Source organism: Lycium ferocissimum, chromosome 2 (assembly GCF_029784015.1).
Source record: "Lycium ferocissimum isolate CSIRO_LF1 chromosome 2, AGI_CSIRO_Lferr_CH_V1, whole genome shotgun sequence".
Taxonomy (NCBI): domain Eukaryota; kingdom Viridiplantae; phylum Streptophyta; class Magnoliopsida; order Solanales; family Solanaceae; genus Lycium; species Lycium ferocissimum.
The window spans coordinates 30,493,941-30,512,866 of NC_081343.1; the positions used below are offsets into that span (position 1 = coordinate 30,493,941).

Consider the following 18,926-nt stretch of genomic DNA (forward strand, 5'->3'; position numbering starts at 1 on the left):
CCGCTAGCACCTGAGCTGGGTGTCATTTCCTGTCGCTGCACCTGGTTAGCAACGATATAAGTGAGCAACTGAATAGTGCCCTTAACATCCATGTCTGAAGCACTGGGAGGTGTAACTATAGGACAAACCTCCATGTGCCTCTCGATAAGTAGAAGCGGGCGGTCGTCTTGCTTTAGTGTTCTCTTCCGAGCCGTATCGGCGAGTGACGGTACTCTTCTCTCAACTCTGTATGAGCTAGAAGATGTGATTTTATATATAAGCACACAAATATTGCTTTCGCCCAAAAATGAGGAACAACGTCCATATGTAAAAGTAACTTTTCAAATTTCGTTTCCCTCCAATTTTATTTCTCACCATTTTTCAATTCACATTTCATCTTTAAAGCCCAACATTTGAATGTCTTTAAAGCCCAACAAATGTAACTAAGATTGCAACTATAAACCACCAAGAATGGCAGTTCGTCTATGATGGAATACCTTCTGTCACGCCCCGAACCATGGCTTGGTCGTAACACGGCACTCGATCTGCCCTTAACTGCGTAATGACCGAGCTAACCCGTTGTTGTATCAATGAATCAACGTGATATCAAAACATACTACAATGCGGAAATAATACTAACACATGCTGATCTGCTAAAAAGTCTGACAGCAATATCTTATAAATGCGAAAATACTAAATGAGTCTGCATAAGTAGCTAACAAATCTAACACAATTGTCGGCTAACATCTGATTGACTGAACTGTAGTCTATAAAGCCTCTAATGAATACTGAAAGGGTTAACTGTCTACCGGGACAAGGCCTCAGCATATCCAACTGACTAATATAATGTAAAGACTAAAGACATGATAACACCCCGAAAGAACTGGGGCTCACTAAGCAGCTGATATGAGCAATTCCTAGCTAGCATAATCGTCAACTTGTAAATTGTCGCGATGCTGGCCCCCAAGCAATAAAAAAGGACATTTGCACATTTGAATTGTACTTGTATGTAAAGCAACTGAAAGAAAGAACTGTAAGTATATGAAACAGAAACTGATATCTGATAACTGAACTAAACATAAAAAGAAAAGATATAAAAACTTCCTATTCTGAATGAAGAATCACCTGTGTAACTGACAATATAATGTGTGGCCTAGGGCCCAATAAATGTGCACAGCTCTTTGTCCTCAGGACCAAGCAATACTTATGCATAAACTGTGGCCTAGGGACCAAAATACAGATACAGGTGCTTAACATTAAGCAATTCGTACTACTGAGACTGAAAGATAACTGATAGCATGATAAATATTTCTGATTATGAAACTTAAGCCAATAACCGATTATACACTGACTCGGACTCATGTGATGTCAATACACAAGTCTATAATGATTACGTACTGAGTTCATCATATCCAAAATTATAACCACGAACGAATTATGAAACTATATTCCTAGAAAATAGAAGTTCTACAATTATTCATGAAACTAGGGCTAAACTGTATTCTGAGTCAATTTCTGATAAGCATGACGAAAGAGGCGTAGGGAGAATCATAAATATTCCCTAACGTAGATAGTTAGCCTCACATACCTGTATATCCTTCAAAACTCGCAACTATTGGTCTGGAATTGAGAAGAATCCCAAAAGCCTAAGTCTTAAACCCTTTAGATGGCTTTTTTTTTTAAAAAAAACCTAGGCTATGAACAATGAATTCTTGTTTAATGTTCATTAATATGTGTTAAAATCCACTTGTAATAGGTTGGAATTGCTTACCTTAGCGTTCTTGGTGATAGAGGAGAAGAGCAGGTCGTTCTAGGGCTTGAAGAGTATGAAAAGTGGGATTAAAACTGAACCCTATGTATTTATAGTTTCTGGTGAGGCGGGTGATGTACGAGCTCGACGTACGGACCGTACATCAAAGTACGGCTCATACATGGTGGGCGTACTTTGTCGTAAATTTCCAGAACTTAAGGGTTTTGGTCTGTGATATACGAGTTCCATAGTACGTCTCGTACTTGGTGTACGGCCTAAAGTACAGCCTGTCCTTCTATGTACGCCCCGTACTTCTGTGGCCGTACTTGGAATGGTAATTCCAGTGGTCTATGATGTTCTTCCTTTGATGTACGCCCTTAATGTACGGCCTGTACATCAAAGTACGGCCCGTACTTTTGACGTAGGGCGTACAATTACCTTTCTGAGCCTATTTTCCTATTTCAAAACTTCTGTCTTGGTTTCTAAGTCCCCGAATCATGAACATAGGCTAGTTTAGAGGTATTGGGTGTTACTGTTACATCCCGTCTTTTTGCATAATCGGAATAATTGTGAATTATGAGAAAGGAGGCTATGTTTGAACTTTTCTTAGTATGTGTATGTCGGTTATGAAAATTTGAACGTGAAAACACCGGAGAAGGCCTAAGGGCAAAATTGGACTTTTGGAAATGTGTTTCGGAAATTACAAAACGAGATTTTAATGAATTGGGCTCAAAAAAAAATGAAAAATTGAAGCCCAATAGAGAGGGGTGGCCGGCCAACATGGCTTGGCCCAACCCATATAAGTAGTCATATGCCATGCATGTGACTATTAAGGGGGCAATTATATATGCAAGACTTGTCTAGAATTTTCAAGAAAACAAAACAAAACAAATCAAGAAAAAGAGAGGAGAGAAAACGGCTAAGGGAAAGAAAAGAGAGAGAGCACACGGCTTGGCCATAGAAAATTGGCTCCTTGAAATCCTTCTCCAAAAATTGTTTTCTTGTGGTATTCCCACCAATTCAAGAGTGCTCTACAACTTGGTGTAATTGTTTTGGAAGAAGGAGCATTTGTTTCTTCAAGTGGACAACTTGGTTGAGTGGAGAACTTAGTGAAGAAAGGTAAGATTTAAACTCTTCTTGTGTGTTATGAAGGCTTTGTTTATGTTGTAGTGTGTGGAAAAGATTGAAAATCATGAAGATAGGGGATATATGCATGTGGCCGAATACATGTGCATGTGTATAGGTGAATGAATAAATTTTTATCTTGATGTTAATTAGGTTGTTATGACCTTGGAAGTAAATAAAAAGTATGAAAATTTTGTGTATGTGTGTGTGTGTTGGCCGTGTGCATCAAAATGAAGGGGAGGAGACGAATCAAATTATTTGATATGTTAATTGTGTTGTTGGAGTCTTGTGATGAAAATGGAAGGCTAATGGCCTTAGTTGGCATGAGAGAGTTGTTGCTAAGTTGTTGTCGGAAAGTATGTGGTTTTATTATGGTTTATGTAATTATGGGAATGAAATTGTAGGATGCAAATTATGATAGTTGGTAATGGGATTGAAAGGTAAAAATATATTATGGAAGTTTAAGTTGGAAGTTGGAAGTTTTGAACAAATTATGGTTTCGGCGAAACTTTTGTATAATCTGAGAAATAATGTGAAATGTTCTTGAATTGTATTTGATGGTCTTGAATGAGTAAATGAGTATGAAAATATTGATATTGGTTGGAAAATGTGAAGTTGGAATGGAAGTTGTTGCCATATGAAGAAAAGAAAACTATTTATGTTATGTTGTGTTTTATTGTGATTATTGATGTTGTTGTTGGGTTGTTGTTGGTTGTTTTGAGCCGAGTTGAATCTCGGGGGTGTCATATGTATAGGGGAAGTGCTGCCGAAATTTCGGTAGCCAAGTATAACCCAAGAGTGAAATGTTAACTTTCATGAATAGTAACTGGTAAAGATGACCATTTGCAGTTTTTGGACGAAACGGGAAGTGAGATTTGACAAGCGTAAGGCGCAATCCAGGTATGTAAAGCCTTGCCCTTTTATTCTTTGGCATGTTCTGAGTCTAACAGGCTTGACAGCGAGCCTCGATGACACTTTTGCTTCTCTCAATTCGAGATTGAAATTAGCGCAAAACCCGTCACAAGAAGATTGAATCCTTTTCTTCAAAAATTGACCTATATGTATGTAACTTCCATAAACGGAGTCGAAACACTTCAAGATGATTATGGACGACTCCCTAAGGTTTAGTATCCATAATTTACGTACTCCACTATGGTTGGGCCCGAGGTGGGCCCTCAATACCCTGATACTCCCGATATGGTTCAAATTGATCCGTTTCTGTTCGCTTGTCATAAGTAACTCTTAATTATGTTTCCGTCCGCTAACTAATGAGTATTATGACCATCTATCTGAATCTTGATATTAGTCCGATATCTGGAACGATTTTGTACGCTCTGTTCAGGTATAATCCGATTACTCTGATTTGATCTGTTTTCTGAACTACTTCGGTTTCATTAAGTCTGTTTGTCGGTCTGTATGTATGTGGTTTCTCATGGATCTGTTCGTGGATGTCTCAATGCTTCTTTCACTGCGCCCGGGCCAGGTTCTGTAATTCGTGCACTTCACTGCATTGTTCACCGCGTCCCTCGGATTGTGCGGGCCGGGATCCGTACGTATCCGATATGATCCGATATGATCTCGATTATGTGATATTATGGGGATGGCGGCCAGATGGCATTTGATCCGATTCTCGTTCGTCCACCGCGTCCCGTACTACGAGGGCCGGTTCGTTACCGCGTCCCTTATTAAAGGGCCGGGATCCGTCCGTATGTGATTGAGATTTGATACGGTATGTACGTACGTATATGATTATGACTCGCACGCATGATTCGTCTACGCTCGTATGTCTGATTCGGACTCTGATTCTGTCTGGCATACTTTTGAGATCTGGTTCTGTCGGAGAGTCTGTCTGTCACACTTCTGTATCTCTGATCTGCATTGTGCCTCCGTCAACCGAAATTCCTAAATCTGACATAATAAGATTCTGTTTGTACGCTCTGTAAGTCTGACTCCGCCTATGATTCTGTCTGTACATTCTGTAAGTCTGACTCCGCCTATGATTCTGTCTGTACATTCTGTAAGTCTGACTCCGCTACGAATCCGATTCTGTCCGCTCTATTTCTGTATTTCCGTCTGTTATGATTTTACATATCTGACTCTGGTTACTTTAATTATGTATGTTATGTTTCCGCTTTACATACTCGCACATCTTTCGCATCGACCCCCCCTTGCTTCTCGGGGGCTGTGTTACATGCCCACAGGTACAGACGCGCCGCGTGATACGCCGCCAGTTTAGGACGTCGGTCTGCTGTTTGGAGAGCTCCTTTTGATCCGGAGCTAACACTTTTGGTATATATTTTCTGTTGTATCTATGTTCTGTATATATATGATCATTTGGGTACGACGGGGCCCTGTCCCGTCTTCGATTCTCGATCGTATGTTGAGGCCCGTAGATATGTTTGTGGGTTGTGGGTTATCACCGTCCGGTAGGTACGTGCGTTATGCGACTTTGTACGATATAGTAGCCACTAACCGGCTTATACGAGTTTCAGTATGTATATATATGTATATATATGTTCGTGCGATGCGCCTTATATCTGTATGGATTTATGTATAACGGGTTAGCTATTTGGTATGTCGGATCGGTTAGGTAGGTATGTATGGGTGTCCAAGTAGGACACCAGTCACGGCCCATGGGGTTGGGTCGTGACAGTTACACCTTCAAAAGATGAAGACTTGTGTTAATAATCTCGTCGTAGAGACACACCTTGTCACTAATGATGATCTCGTCTTATACATTCTTGGAGTGCTTGGGAAAGAATATGATGCTCTGTTATTATCAGTCACCGCTAGGGCTAAACTAATTTCCTTAGCTAATCTTCATGGCCTGCTTTTAAGTCATGAATACCGCTTGGAACATATGACCTATTTGGAACAAGGATTCGGATCGATATTAGTACATTCGGACGAGGACGGGGGCAGGGTCGCAACATCAACTCTTCCAATTAAAATATGTGTCAAGTTTGCAATAAGTTCGGTCACTTAGCTTTAAATTGATACCATCTTTTCGGCCACGCCTATCAAGTTCCATTTAAGTCGCACACGACTGAAATGTGACGGGAAAACTATTACTAATAGTTACTCGTATTATAGTAATTCAATCAACCTATGTGTGAAGTTTGTGTGTGAAGTTAGAATGATGATTGGCAGGCTGGTAGTTTTGATTGGTGGGTGTGGTGGTTTGCTGATGGTATTCAATGAACATATTTTTCCAAAATTAATTCATTTAACTAAAAATGGTTAAGAGCCTGTTTGGCTTGGCTAATAAGTTGCAGAAAACAGCTTACAAGCTATTTTTAGCTTTTTTGAATGTTTGGCTGGCCAGCTTATAAGCCATTTTATGTTTAAAATAAGTCCAAAAAAATAAGTTGGCCCATTTGGCTTAGCTTAAAAAAAGTAGTTTATAAGCTGAAAACAGCTTATAAGCTAAAAAAAATAAGTTGGGCTATCCCAATTTTTTTTTTTTTTTTTTTTTTTTTGGGCTTATAAGCTGCTTTTTGTAAGCCCATCCAAACAGACTCTAAGTTTGCACTAATTTTTAATTTGTTGCAAATGTTTGAAAGAGTAGACTTACAAGTTTATTTTTGCAAATGGCCCAAAACTTTTGTCGTATTACCCCATTTTTTTGCACGGATTGTCCTTCAAAGGCGCTGGTCTTTAATTTTTGTCCCTCAAATTGTTGGTCTTTAATTTTTGTCCTTCACTTAAAAAGTGACCGAAAACACTCCGAGGTTTTGGTTTGGAACTCGCGTTCAGTCAAAAAAAAAAAAAAATCGCAAGGCAAGACAAGGCAGAATGCAAATTCTACCTTAAGGTAGAAGAAAAGAAAAAAAAAAATTACTCTGCTGGAATTCTACAAAAGTTAGGCCTTGTAACCTAAGGCCTAACTTTTGCAACGAATCTCTGATTTGCGAGATTTGTTTTGACGGAGCCGTGGAACCCAAACTTCAGGGTATTTTAGGTTAAGGACAAAAATTAAAGACCAACAATTTGAGGGGGAAAAATAAAGACCATCCCCAACAAGGGAAACAGTGCAAATTGCCAATATTCTGCCCCACATAAATAAGAGCCCAACAGCTAAAAGAGTCGGGAATGACCCAATTAATAAGAGGGCAATTTGCAGGATTGGCCTTCGCTGGGGGTGGTCTTTATTTTTGTCCCTCACATTGGTGGTCTTTAATTTTTGCCTTTCGTTAAAAATCCCTTGGTTTCGAACCCCCGCTCAGTAAAAAACTTTAAAAATTTCGCAAGGCAGAGTTTTGCATGCAAAACTTAAGGTCAGGCAGAATTTCAAACTCTACCTTAAGGTAGAGTTTTGGGCAAAACTCTGCCTTAAGGCAGAATTTGCCTTCAAAACTCTGCCTTAAGGTAGAATTTTGCTTTCAAAAACTCTGCTTTAAAGCAGAGTTTTGAAATTTTTTTTTTTTTTTTTTTTTTTACTGAGCTGGGATTGGAACCCAAAACCTCGGGATATTAGGTGAAGGACAAAAATTAAAGACCACCCCAAAAGAAGGACAATCCGCGCAAAAAAATGTTAAGAAGAAAGATAATGGGCCTCTTTTCTCTATAACTTCGTTCCCTTAATTCAGCGTAGGGTCAGTTGCACGATTTCCCTTCAGAGGCACTGGCCTCGGCTAAAAATTTCTTGATTTTGAGTTCGAACCTCCACTCAGTAAAAAATTTAAAAAAAATAGCAAAGTAGAGTTTGGATTCGCAAGGCAGAGTTTGCTTTGCCTCTTCAGGTAATTTTTTTTTTTTTTACTTAGTTAAAATCTTACAAACCTCTGGCTTATGGCCTAACTTTTTCCCGAATAAGCCTAACTTTGCTAAAAACTTCTTCCTTGTGATTTTTTTTTTAATATTTGACCGAGTGGGGATTCTAAGCCATAACCCATGGATTTTAGGTAAAGGGCAAAAACTAAAGATTTCAAATTTGAGGGACAAAAATTAAAGACCGGTGCCTTTGAAGGGCATTCCGCACAAAAAAAAATGACAAAAGGGTCATTTGCATGATTTCCCTTCAAAGGCACTGGTCTTTAATTTTGCCTCAAATTTGGTGGTCTTTAATTTTTACCCTTTGCCTAATACCCCTAGGTAATGGGTTCAAATTCCGGCTCAATTAAAAAAAAATCGCAAGGCAGAGTTTCGTAGCAAAATTAGGCCTATTTGGGCAAAAGTTAGGCCTTAAGGCAGTGTTTTACAAAATTTCAACTAAGTAAAAAAAAATTAGCGAAGGCCTATCTTGCGAATTTTTTTTAATTTTTACCTAAGCAGGGGTCCGAACCCGGAACCAAGGAGTTTTTAGCGAAGGGTAAAAATTAAAGACCACCAATTTGAGGGGTAAAAATTAACGACCAGTACCGTTGAAGGACATTCCGTACAAAAAAAATGTTTAAGAAATACATATTACATAATAAATGATAAATAACATAATACTAGTCCCAAATGTCTACAAACGATTCGTACATCTAAAATAGTATAAGAAATCAATTAATTAAGATAAATCAACAACAAACAACAACCCAGTGAAATCCCACAACGTGAGGTCTGGGGAGGGTAGAGGTAGTCACACGGACTCGACTCCTACCAAGGTAGGACTACCGCCGTTTCCGAAAGACCCTCTCGCTCAATAGAAAGCATAAAAGCATAACAAGAGGTCGATAAGGCCAAGAGATTCAAAGCGATATGGAAATGCAAATAACTAAAGCGACTAAGCCATGATGAAGCTTGTAAAGGAGCAAGAGCTATCACAGATAAAATAAGATAATCAAAGTACAGATAACAAATAGTAAAGTAAATCAAAGCACAAATGTAACTACTAATATGAAAGGATAAACGTTACTATCTACTAGCCTTCTACCCTAATCCGAGTCCTCCATACCTCCTATCTAAGGTCATGTCCCTCGTAAGTCAGAATCGCGCTATATCCGTCTAATCACCTCTCCTCAATACTTCTTCGGCCTACCCCACCTCTTTCCGAAACCATCCATGGCCAACCTCTCACACCTCCGCATTGGGGCATCTGTGTCTCTCCTCTTCACATGTCCAAACCATCTCAGTCTCGTTTCCCGCATCTTGTTTTCCACCGAGGCCACTCCCACCTTGTCCCGGATAGCCTCATTCCTAATCCGTCACTCTTGGTGCGTGCCCACACATCCATCTCAACATTCTCATCTCGGCAACTTTCATCTTTTGAACGTGAGAGATCTTAACTGCCAACACCCGCCCCCATACAACATGCTCCTGGCTCTAACCACCACTTTGTAGAACTTGCCCTTAAGTTGTGGTGGCACTTTCTTATCACATAGCACTCCGAAGCGAGCCTCCATTTCATCCACCCCCCGCCCTAATACGATATGTGACATCATCGTCAATCTCCCACCGTCTTGTATAATAGACCCAAGATACTTCTGAAACTACTTGTCTTCTAAATGACTCGGGTACCAAGCCTCACTTCCACGCCACCCTTTGAGGCTTCTCACCGAACTTGCACTCCAGTACTACGTCTTGGTCCTACTCGGCCTTGAATCCTTTAGACTCAAAAGTTTAACGCCAACCCTCCAGCCTTAGCGTTCCGACTCCGCTACGAGTCTCGTCGATCAAGACTATGTCATCCGCGAAAGCATACACCATGGCACCTCGCCTTGAATATGCCGCGTCAATTCATCCATCGCCAAGGCTTAAATAAAAAAATGGACCAAGAGCCGATCCTTGACGCAACCCACGTCACAACCGGGAAGTGCTGCGAGTCTCCTCCACCGTCCTTACCCCCCGGTCTTGCTCCCATATGTCTCGATCACCCTAATGTACGCCAGCGGTGCACACCTTTAGCCTCCAAGCATCTCCATAGAATCTCCCTTGGAACTTTGTCGTGCCTTCTTTCAGGTCGATGAATACCATATGTAAGTCTCTCTTCCTCTCCCTATACCGCTCCACCGCCCTCCCCAATGCAAGATGGATGGCTGCCGTAGTCGAGCGTCCCGGCATGAATCCAAACTCGGTTCTCTCCGAAAGCTACATCTCTCCTCACCCTCATCTCCACCACCCTTTCCCACACTTTCATAGTATGGCTTAGCGGTGCTCGATACCTCTTTAGTTGTTGCAACTCCGGATATCGCCCTTGTTCTTGTATGAGGGATCATTACACCCTCGACCTCCATTCTTCGGGCATCATTGCCGTCTTAAAGATGACATTAAACAACCTGATCTACGTACTCCAAACTCGCCGAGCCCGCAAACTTCCAAAATTCTCCAGGAATCTCGTCAGTCCCTCAGTCGTCTTCCCCGCACATCCTACAAACAAGACTTAACCTCCTCAACCTTAATACTCCCGCAATACCCAAAATCGCGACGCCTCCCGTAAGTTCGATTCTCCCAACACAATGTCCCCGTCCCCTTCTTCATTCAAGAGTTTCAGGAAATATGACCGCCATCTCCGTCTAATGTAAGCCTCTTATACCAATACTTTGCCATGCTCGTCCTTCGATGCACTTCACTTGATCCAAATCACGTGCCCTCCTCTCCCTTGCCTTGGCTAGCTCGAAACAATTTCTTATCCCGCCTTTTTCCTCTAGTTCCGCATAAAGGCGTTCAAAAGCTGCCAATTTTGCCATCGAAACCGCCAACTTCGCCTCCTTCCTCGCCATCTTATAAAGTTCTCTGTTCGTCCACTTCTCCACCTCATCCTCGCTTTCTATAAACTTCGCATACGCCACCTTCTTTGTTTCCACCTTCCTTTGCACTTCTCCATTCCACCACCAATCCCCTCGATGCCCACCCCGACTACCTGTCGAGACCCCCAGCACTTCCCTAGCTACTACCCTAATGCAACTAGCCGTTCTATCCCACATACTGGTCGCATCCCCACTACTATCCCACGCCCCCCGCGCCTCTCTCTCTCTCTCCCATCTCCGTGGCACTAGTCATGGCCCACCCCCCCCCCCCCCCCCCCCCCCTCTCTCTCTCTCTCTCTCTCTCTCTCTCTCTCTCTCTCTCTCTCTCTCTCTCTCTCTCTCTCTCTCTCTCTCTCTCTCTCTCTCTCTCTCTCTCTCTCTCTCTCTCTCTCTCTCTCTCTCTCTCTCTCTCTCTCTCTCTCTCTCTCTCTATCTCTCTCTCTCTCTTGTAAGCATATATATATATATATATATATATGTACACACACACACACATATATATATATATTGTCGCTCGGGTTGCTTACGCCTTTGCGACGACTTTGTCATCCTTCCTAGGAGTAGAAAGTCTATTTGAGTCTTAGCCACCGAACTACGAAAGGTTACCAAGTCCTCCTTCTTTGGGAAACTCGAATTGGCTATCACCGACCCAAAAGCTTCGCGAAATCCAAAAGTGCGACTCCTCCTCCATTCCCCGTCCCCGAAGCCAAACCTCCATGCACATCATCATAACCCCCGAAATAGACCCGACGTGCCCATTGAAATCACCTCCACGAATGAGCTTCTCAGTAGGTGGTATGCCTCCCACTACCTCGTCCAAATCCTCCCAAAATCGCCTCTTCTCCTCCTCGCCTAAGCCCGCTTGCGGCGCATACGCACTAATGATGTTCAAAGTAAGCCCTTCAACGACCACCTTAATCGACATCATCCTATCAGTGACCCTCCTAACCTCTACCACCTCGATCCCTCAAATCACTATCTACTAAAATGCCTACCCCATTCCTATAGTTCGACCTACCGCAGAACCAAAGCTTATACCCGTCTACCTCCTTAGCTTTAGTGGCCTACCCATTTGGTCTCGAACGCAAGTTATATTAATCTTTCCTTCTTAAGAATCTTAACTAGCTCTATGGATTTCCCCGTTAACGTCCCAATGTTCCAAGAACCTACTCTCACTTAGACGCTCCTCTAACCCATTTTTACCACTCCCAACCCTCCCGACGAGAACATGACCCTAGTCTACCATCAATAACCAAAGCCACAAAAGCTAGTATGAACTAATAAATTATTAAAAGGATCCGTTAAAATATAACTACTGTGTGTATGGACAAAGAATGGATACTGAGCAATGTTGGAGAGGTACCAACTCCGGTTGAACAGAACCTCATTCGCTGTCGAAAACACCGTTCACCGCCCGAGTTACCGTTCATCGCCGTGGTAACGTTCACCGCCGCAGAAGTAGTGTTCACAAAGACACCGAAAAGGAAGAGAAGAGAGGGGGAAAAGGAAAAAGAAAAAAAGAAAATGGAGGGAGAAGGAGAGAGCGAACCGGCCCGAAAAACACGCCGTAAAAACTCGCCGGCGTCGGATCGGCGCGCCGATGCGTATAAAAAGGGAAAAAGAAGAGGTATAGAAGAAGAGAAGAAGAAGAAGAAGAGAGAAGGGAGAAGAAAAGTAGATCTGGCCGAAAAAGTGACCGGCGTTACTTGGTGTTGTAGTGGTCGGAAAAGTGGCCGACGTTACTCGGTCGCCGACGTTAACTCCGAACGATGGTGGTCGGAACGTTCGAGAGCAAAGGTCTGACCGTACAGTGACCGTTATGTGAGAGAGAGAGAGAGAGAGAGAGAGAGAGAGAGAGAGAGAGAGAGAGAGAGATCTATCAATGATAAGAAAATCCAATTTCATGGCATCTCCAGATTTTTCCATCATGACTTCTTAGAACTCTGCTATGCGCAATTCAGAACAACATAATCACCAAATGTACGAGACAAAATAATTTAAAAGAATAGGCATTTTGAGTTTTTGACGATTAATAGGTTCAATTAGTGATTAATTAGGAAGCTCAGGTTGCAACATTCAATTAAGGTACATGAATACTAAAAAGGAAGGGAAAAAAAACGACGTATCCATTAATTTTATTAGTGCTGCTACAGTTACAACCTTATCAATCACTTGATGTTTAAGTTCCTGACCAAGTTCAGAAACAAAACATGAGTTCTAATTAAACAGCAAAATTAATTAGGAATATGACTTGGGTTCACCTTATAAAGCAGATGAATTAATGCTCATTTAATTATATGTATAACTTTCATAAAAGCATTATCTTGAAGTGCAATTAAATGCAACATCTAAATTAACCAGCTCTTTTGGTACGTAGGAAAAGAGCTAACATCACAGAATTTCAATGTCTCCATTTTGCAGTAAAGTAACTGATGGTTTAATTAGCTAAGTTTCATAAATATATTGAACTTCCAAATTAAGTAGGAATGCAATTAGCCATGCGAACAAGTTAATTTTCTCCTTATATATACGTAACTAACAGTCCACGATAAATCAGATTTTGGGAAGCAAAAAATTGATTCAAAATACCGAGGCTAACTTTATACTTTGCCATACTAAATCAAGGCATTAGGTAAGTTTGACACTTAAGTTCTTTTTCTTCTTTGAGATTATGTGAAACAAAATTGTATATTGCTAGTCAGCTAGTGCAATATTATTTTAACATGTTATACGAGGTTGCTTGTCTTATTTTTCAGGTAACTAATTTCACTTATATATTATAAGCAAACAAAAATTGTTTAGGTGACATGATAGTGTACAACAATTACACTGTCAATGTACAAAGTGTACAACAATTACACTGTCAATGTACAAAAGTATTTTTGGAATATTTTTTTCTTTTATTCTTATTATGGTTATATCTTTTTTGATGCTTTTGGATAAAGGACAGGTGCTGAAGAAAGTTAAGCAAAATATTAAACACTATGCAGAAAAAAGAGATGACACTTGGTTTATTAGCGTTATTATCAACAATATTTTGGGGTTTAGAGAGCTCTCCTCCTCCTTCTCCTTCTTCTGATCATTTCGATGCCATAGTTGCAATAGATGGAAGTGGAGATTTCAAGACCATAACAGAGGCATTACAAGCAGCTCCTAATAACAGTGAAACGAGATACAACATCAAGATCAAAGAGGGGACATATAATGAATCTGTTTTTGTTGATAAACATAAAACTAACATTACATTCATTGGTGAAGGAGTGGACCGTACCATCATAACAGGATCTAAAAGCAATGGGACTGGCTTCCAAACAAGCGACACAGCTACAGTAGGTCAGTTGGCTAATGACCTATCTCCTTTTTATAAAGATCTTTCTTTGTTCCAAGGATCTCTCTAGCTCCTACTGTATTTTAATTTGTTATAGTAAATTATTTATATTATTTTCTAGGTTACTAATTCCACTACCATTACATAACTTATAATATATCTTTGTAATTAAAAATTATATGCGCTATCAGATAATTGAAGAAGGATTTAACTGGAGTAACATATATATATATATATGCACTGTCAACACAAGTTTTTTTTACCTACTCCCTCTATTTCAATGTGTTTGAACCTATTTCCTTTTTAGTCCGTGCCAAAATGAATTACCTCTTTTCTAATTTGGAAACAAATTCACTTTATGAATGATTTACAGCCACACAAATTTTCAAGGCTTATTTTGAACCACAAGTTTCAAAAGTCTTCCCTCTTTCTTAAATGTCGTGCCCAGTCAAATGGGTTCATATAAATTGAAACGGAGGGAGTATTATAGACTTATAGTAGGTTATTGGCGGACCTTATTTTTAAATTACTGAGTCACTTATTATAGGGAGTTACATGTGTAAATAGGGAGTTACATGTGTACCTATCTTTCAGTGATCTGACTGTACTCTATTTTTTAGGTGACCTAATATTACAAAAAAAGCTTTTTACGTTGTCACTGTATAGAAGTTAAACTTCCAAAACCATTCCTAAAGAACATGCAGAATATAGTACTACCAAAAGAGAGATTAACAATCCTAGCACTGCATGCACTAATATAATGTAATTATTTGAATTATTATGAAAGATCACTTAATTAGTTTATCTCTTTTTCTCTAACAGATGTACATGGTTATGGATATATAGCACAAGATATCACATTCCAAAACACTGCTGGACCATCTATGCACCAAGCAGTTGCAGCGAGTATTTCAGGTGACCACGTTACATTCTACAGATGCAAGTTCGATGGGTATCAAGATACACTTTACACAAAAAAAGGTGTCCAATTTTTCAGAGATTGTGATGTCTATGGTACTGTAGACTTCATATTTGGTAATGCGAAAGTCATTTTTCAAAGTTGCAATATCTATGCTAAAAGACCTGAAGATAATCAAAATGAAGTGACAATAACTGCCCAAGGAAGAAAACACAAAAACGAAGATACTGCTATCGTCCTTCAAGGTTGCACCATAAACGTCATGCAAGATCTGCGCGAGCATGAACCAAAGGTATTATTGATTAAACTGTGTGATCATGCTATTTAAAAATTTAAACTATTTAAGAGAACACACTTTTAACTACTTAATTATTTAATAATATTATGTGTCAACAGGTACGAGTCTTTCTTGGAAGGTCTTGGAAAAGTCACTCGAGAACAATCATCATGTCAAGTTATCTAGATGAGTTTATCGATCCTGAAGGTTGGGCTCAATGGCATGGAAAAAAAGAAGATATATATTTTGCTGAGTATCATAACACAGGGCCAGGAGCAAACACAAGTCTCAGAGTGAACTGGGAAAGAAATATTTCAAAGAATGAAGCTTCTAACTTTACTGTTCGAAACTTTCTCCATGGATATGAATGGATACCCACAGAAATACCAAATGCACTTGATTTAGTTTAAAAGCATCTCCTCTTTCCACTTAGACACAATTAAATGTCAAAATTAGCAAGGTATACATGACCTCCATCCCAATGTACTTTTGTGTTATTCCACACAAAGAAATAAAATACAGAGAAAATTATTCCTACACTTTCTTCTTGTATTACATGCTCGATATATATATATATACACACAAAAATTTGGAAATTTTGTTCAAAGTTTAATGCTAAATTCTCAAAATTAATAGACAATAAAAACACTTTCTTCTTGTATTACATGCTCGATATATCTATCTACACAAAAAATTTGGAAATGTTGTTCAAAGTTTGATACTAAATTCTCAAAATTGATGGACAATAAAAAGGAAAGAAATATATATATATATATATATATATACATATATATATACACACACAAAAATTTGGAAATTTTGTTCAAAGTTTAATGCTAAATTCTCAAAATTAATAGACAATAAAAACACTTTCTTCTTGTATTACATGCTCGATATATCTATCTACACAAAAAATTTGGAAATGTTGTTCAAAGTTTGATACTAAATTCTCAAAATTGATGGACAATAAAAAGGAAAGAAAGAGAAAGACGACTCCGCTGGGGATCGAACCCAGAATCTCTGGTTTCGTAGACCAGCGCCTTATCCATTGGGCCACGGAGTCGACTTGTTGCTATGGCTCCGAGGGTCTATTACATATCATTTGTTTGCTTTTATTCAATCTAGTTTTATTTTCATAAACTAGTCATCGATAAAATTAAAATTATTTAAGGCATTTTTAAATCTAATTACAATATATACATGTAAGTTGTAACTTTGTATAGTAACTAGAAAATGTGTTTTAAGAATCTATAAAAGAATAAATAAATAACATGTTATAAATGGTTAAACTACATTGGTAGTGAAATTTTATACACTACCAATCTTTTAATATTTTTTTATTTTTTTTACAAAAGGTATATGCTTTGGTAAATGACTTTAACATATGGTCATCACTTAAGATGTTGGTGTGACCAAATCTCCCTCCAATATAATGGATATGTAGCAAAACCAAATATAAATATTATTTTTCACAAAATATAACTGATACAATAATATTTTGTACTCCAGAACTAAACTCTTATGAGATGTACATTTTTTATCTTTAAGGTTTTTGAATATCCCTTATGAGAGATATTTAATAACTTTAATTATGATAATATTTGGCTAAATTACTCATTATCCCTCCATTAAACATCTTACTTGATTAACACTTCATTAATTGGAAAAGGCAGGATAAATTTGAACAAAAAGAAGTAAGAAATTTATTTTCTTTTAAATGTTAAATATTTTAATTTAGGTGATCAAATTGACTAATATTTGTTATGGGAGGAGGGCAGAGGGGTTTTTTTATTTTTTATTATTTATTCTTTTGACTTACATAGTGGGCAGGGGAAGAGGAAATGAGGGAGGGGATTACAACGTGAATGCAAACCCTCACCAAGAAGGTGAAAGTTCAAGTAACCAATCAACTGAGTGGGATCGGAAAGTGAAATAATGTAACGATCCAACCACCACAAATCGGTCGGTACATAAAATGAATCTTTTTTTTTTTTTTTTGGTTAGATAACAACAGATTTAATAAAATCTAAGTAATGATCACAACAAATATTGTACATAGAATAACCATACAGCACAATATAACAGGTAACAATCATCCAAACAAGCAGTCTCAATTAGTAATTTAGTATTATATCCGATTCCTGATATGTTTATTCACTAAAACACAAAACATTATAGGAAATACAGTGGTGTACATCTCCATCCAACTTTATAATTGATTTCTGCTATGCTCCTCTATATTAGTATGTAACAATAAACTCCAGTTCACAGGGACTAATATTTCATATGGAGGTTAATCAGCAATACGTTTATCATCCATACCCCTCAAAAATCCAACTTCCAAAGGGGCATTCGCAGAACGCTGTCACAACAAGAACTGAAGATGAATTTTTAGGCCAAAAAAAAAAAATATATATATATATATAGATATATATATAAAAATAAATAAGAATTACAGAGAGAAGATTACCTATCTACATGAATGTAGAGCAGAGAAACTATACTTGCTCATATTTGTACAAAGAAACCAAAAATTTTAGTAGACTTCCACATTCCATTGCTCTGCCTTCTTCAACTGCTTTTTGTAATTTGCCCAATTAATACCTTCAAAAACATAGCCAAACGTTAGGCTTTGAATGATATGTCTGGTGGATTTAGACCACTACTAAAATATCGAAATTAGCCACAAACAACTTATGTAGCTAAACAACAAAATTCGGATTATCACAAAAATTTGTTAGCTACAAGCAATTTAGTGACGGATTAGCAACAAAGTTTATAGTTAATTCTAGTTTTTTTTTTTTTTGGTCGTGGGCGTCTATATTGGATTTAAGTTATATACACTGACGGTTTAAAACATTTTTACACTATTGATATATGTTAACTGGCTATAGTAGGTAGTAATTGCTCTACCTTAGAATTACCAATTAGACTTGCTATGAAGAGTAACCTGTTATTTTAGGCCACTTTAACTTGATGATGTAACAAAGATATTTGAACTTATCTTACCATCTCTTTCAGCAAGTGAAGTCATTATGTCATCAATTCCCTGCTCCATGCCCTTGAGTCCACACATGTACACAAATGTATTGTCTTTCTTGAGTAAAGTCCATAGTTCTTTAGCATATTGAGACATTCTGGTCTGGATGTACATCTTTTCACCTTTCTCATTAGTTTGCTCCCTGCTCACAGCAAAGTCCAGTCTGAAGTTTTCTGGGGCCTTCTCCTTCATTTTCTCGAATTCCTGCAACAAGTTCCAAAGTTATAAATCTTAATCCTGCATTGTTACATAATAATGTTTAATCCAAGAAGCATTGAAGAATCCAATTACCTCCTTGTAAAGCAGTGAGCTACTTGTTGGAACACCCAAGAAAAGCCAAGCCAAACCATTGAACTGCATAAACCCAAAGCCGTATTTAAGGAAATAATGAGATAAGGTAAGATAATGCCACTAAAATTCTAGCCATACGACCTTGTCAAGAATTTCTGCTAGCAGCTGTGTAGTTTAATTACATACGCAAATGCATAATCTAATAGATTCAAAATGAGTGTGATCTCATTATACATAAGCATTTTTTTTCGGCTGTATATGTAGTTCGAGCAAAAGTTATAGGTTCAGTTGAACCCACAAAGCCCCGAGATCTGCCTATGTTTTGAAAGCATAGTATAGAAGAACATTGAATTTTCCAATATACAATAGTCAACTTTAGTATTTTCACCATCACATTCATCACAGTACCCCTTTTATCCCAATTGTATGACAACAGATAAAATACTTATGACTCCTCAAGCTAACCTCTTCGTGAGTTTTTTAGTTCATAGAAGTGAATGTTTTTATTTAAAATTTCAATGAACCCTTTTCTTTTCTCAGCGTG

The 18,926-nt window shown here is 38.5% G+C and overlaps 2 protein-coding genes and 1 non-coding gene across 3 annotated transcripts in view; 1 reads left to right on the plus strand and 2 right to left on the minus strand.

Moving 5' to 3' along the window:
* Positions 1 to 13,511: 13,511 nt before the first annotated feature.
* LOC132047497 (pectinesterase-like) lies at positions 13,512 to 15,570 on the plus strand. The gene is made up of 3 exons (XM_059438534.1): positions 13,512 to 13,860; positions 14,678 to 15,066; positions 15,171 to 15,570. Exons 1-3 carry the CDS (start codon positions 13,512 to 13,514, stop codon positions 15,459 to 15,461), a joined length of 1,029 nt encoding a protein of 342 aa, XP_059294517.1. The 3' UTR covers positions 15,462 to 15,570.
* A 471-nt stretch (positions 15,571 to 16,041) lies between these two features.
* TRNAR-ACG (transfer RNA arginine (anticodon ACG)) lies at positions 16,042 to 16,114 on the minus strand. Its single transcript has one exon. It is a non-coding gene; the product is annotated as a tRNA-Arg (tRNA).
* Positions 16,115 to 17,100: 986 nt separating this feature from the next.
* Positions 17,101 to 18,926, minus strand: part of LOC132047499 (ferredoxin--NADP reductase, leaf-type isozyme, chloroplastic-like) — a 3,230-nt gene continuing 1,404 nt past the window's right edge. The window contains exons 4-7 of the mRNA XM_059438535.1: positions 18,383 to 18,502; positions 18,061 to 18,295; positions 17,522 to 17,655; positions 17,101 to 17,413 (exon numbers count right to left, since the gene is read on the minus strand). Coding sequence (XP_059294518.1) covers positions 17,588 to 17,655; positions 18,061 to 18,295; positions 18,383 to 18,502 — 423 coding nt within the window. The 3' untranslated portion in view covers positions 17,101 to 17,413; positions 17,522 to 17,587. The remainder of the gene's footprint in view (positions 17,414 to 17,521; positions 17,656 to 18,060; positions 18,296 to 18,382; positions 18,503 to 18,926) is intronic.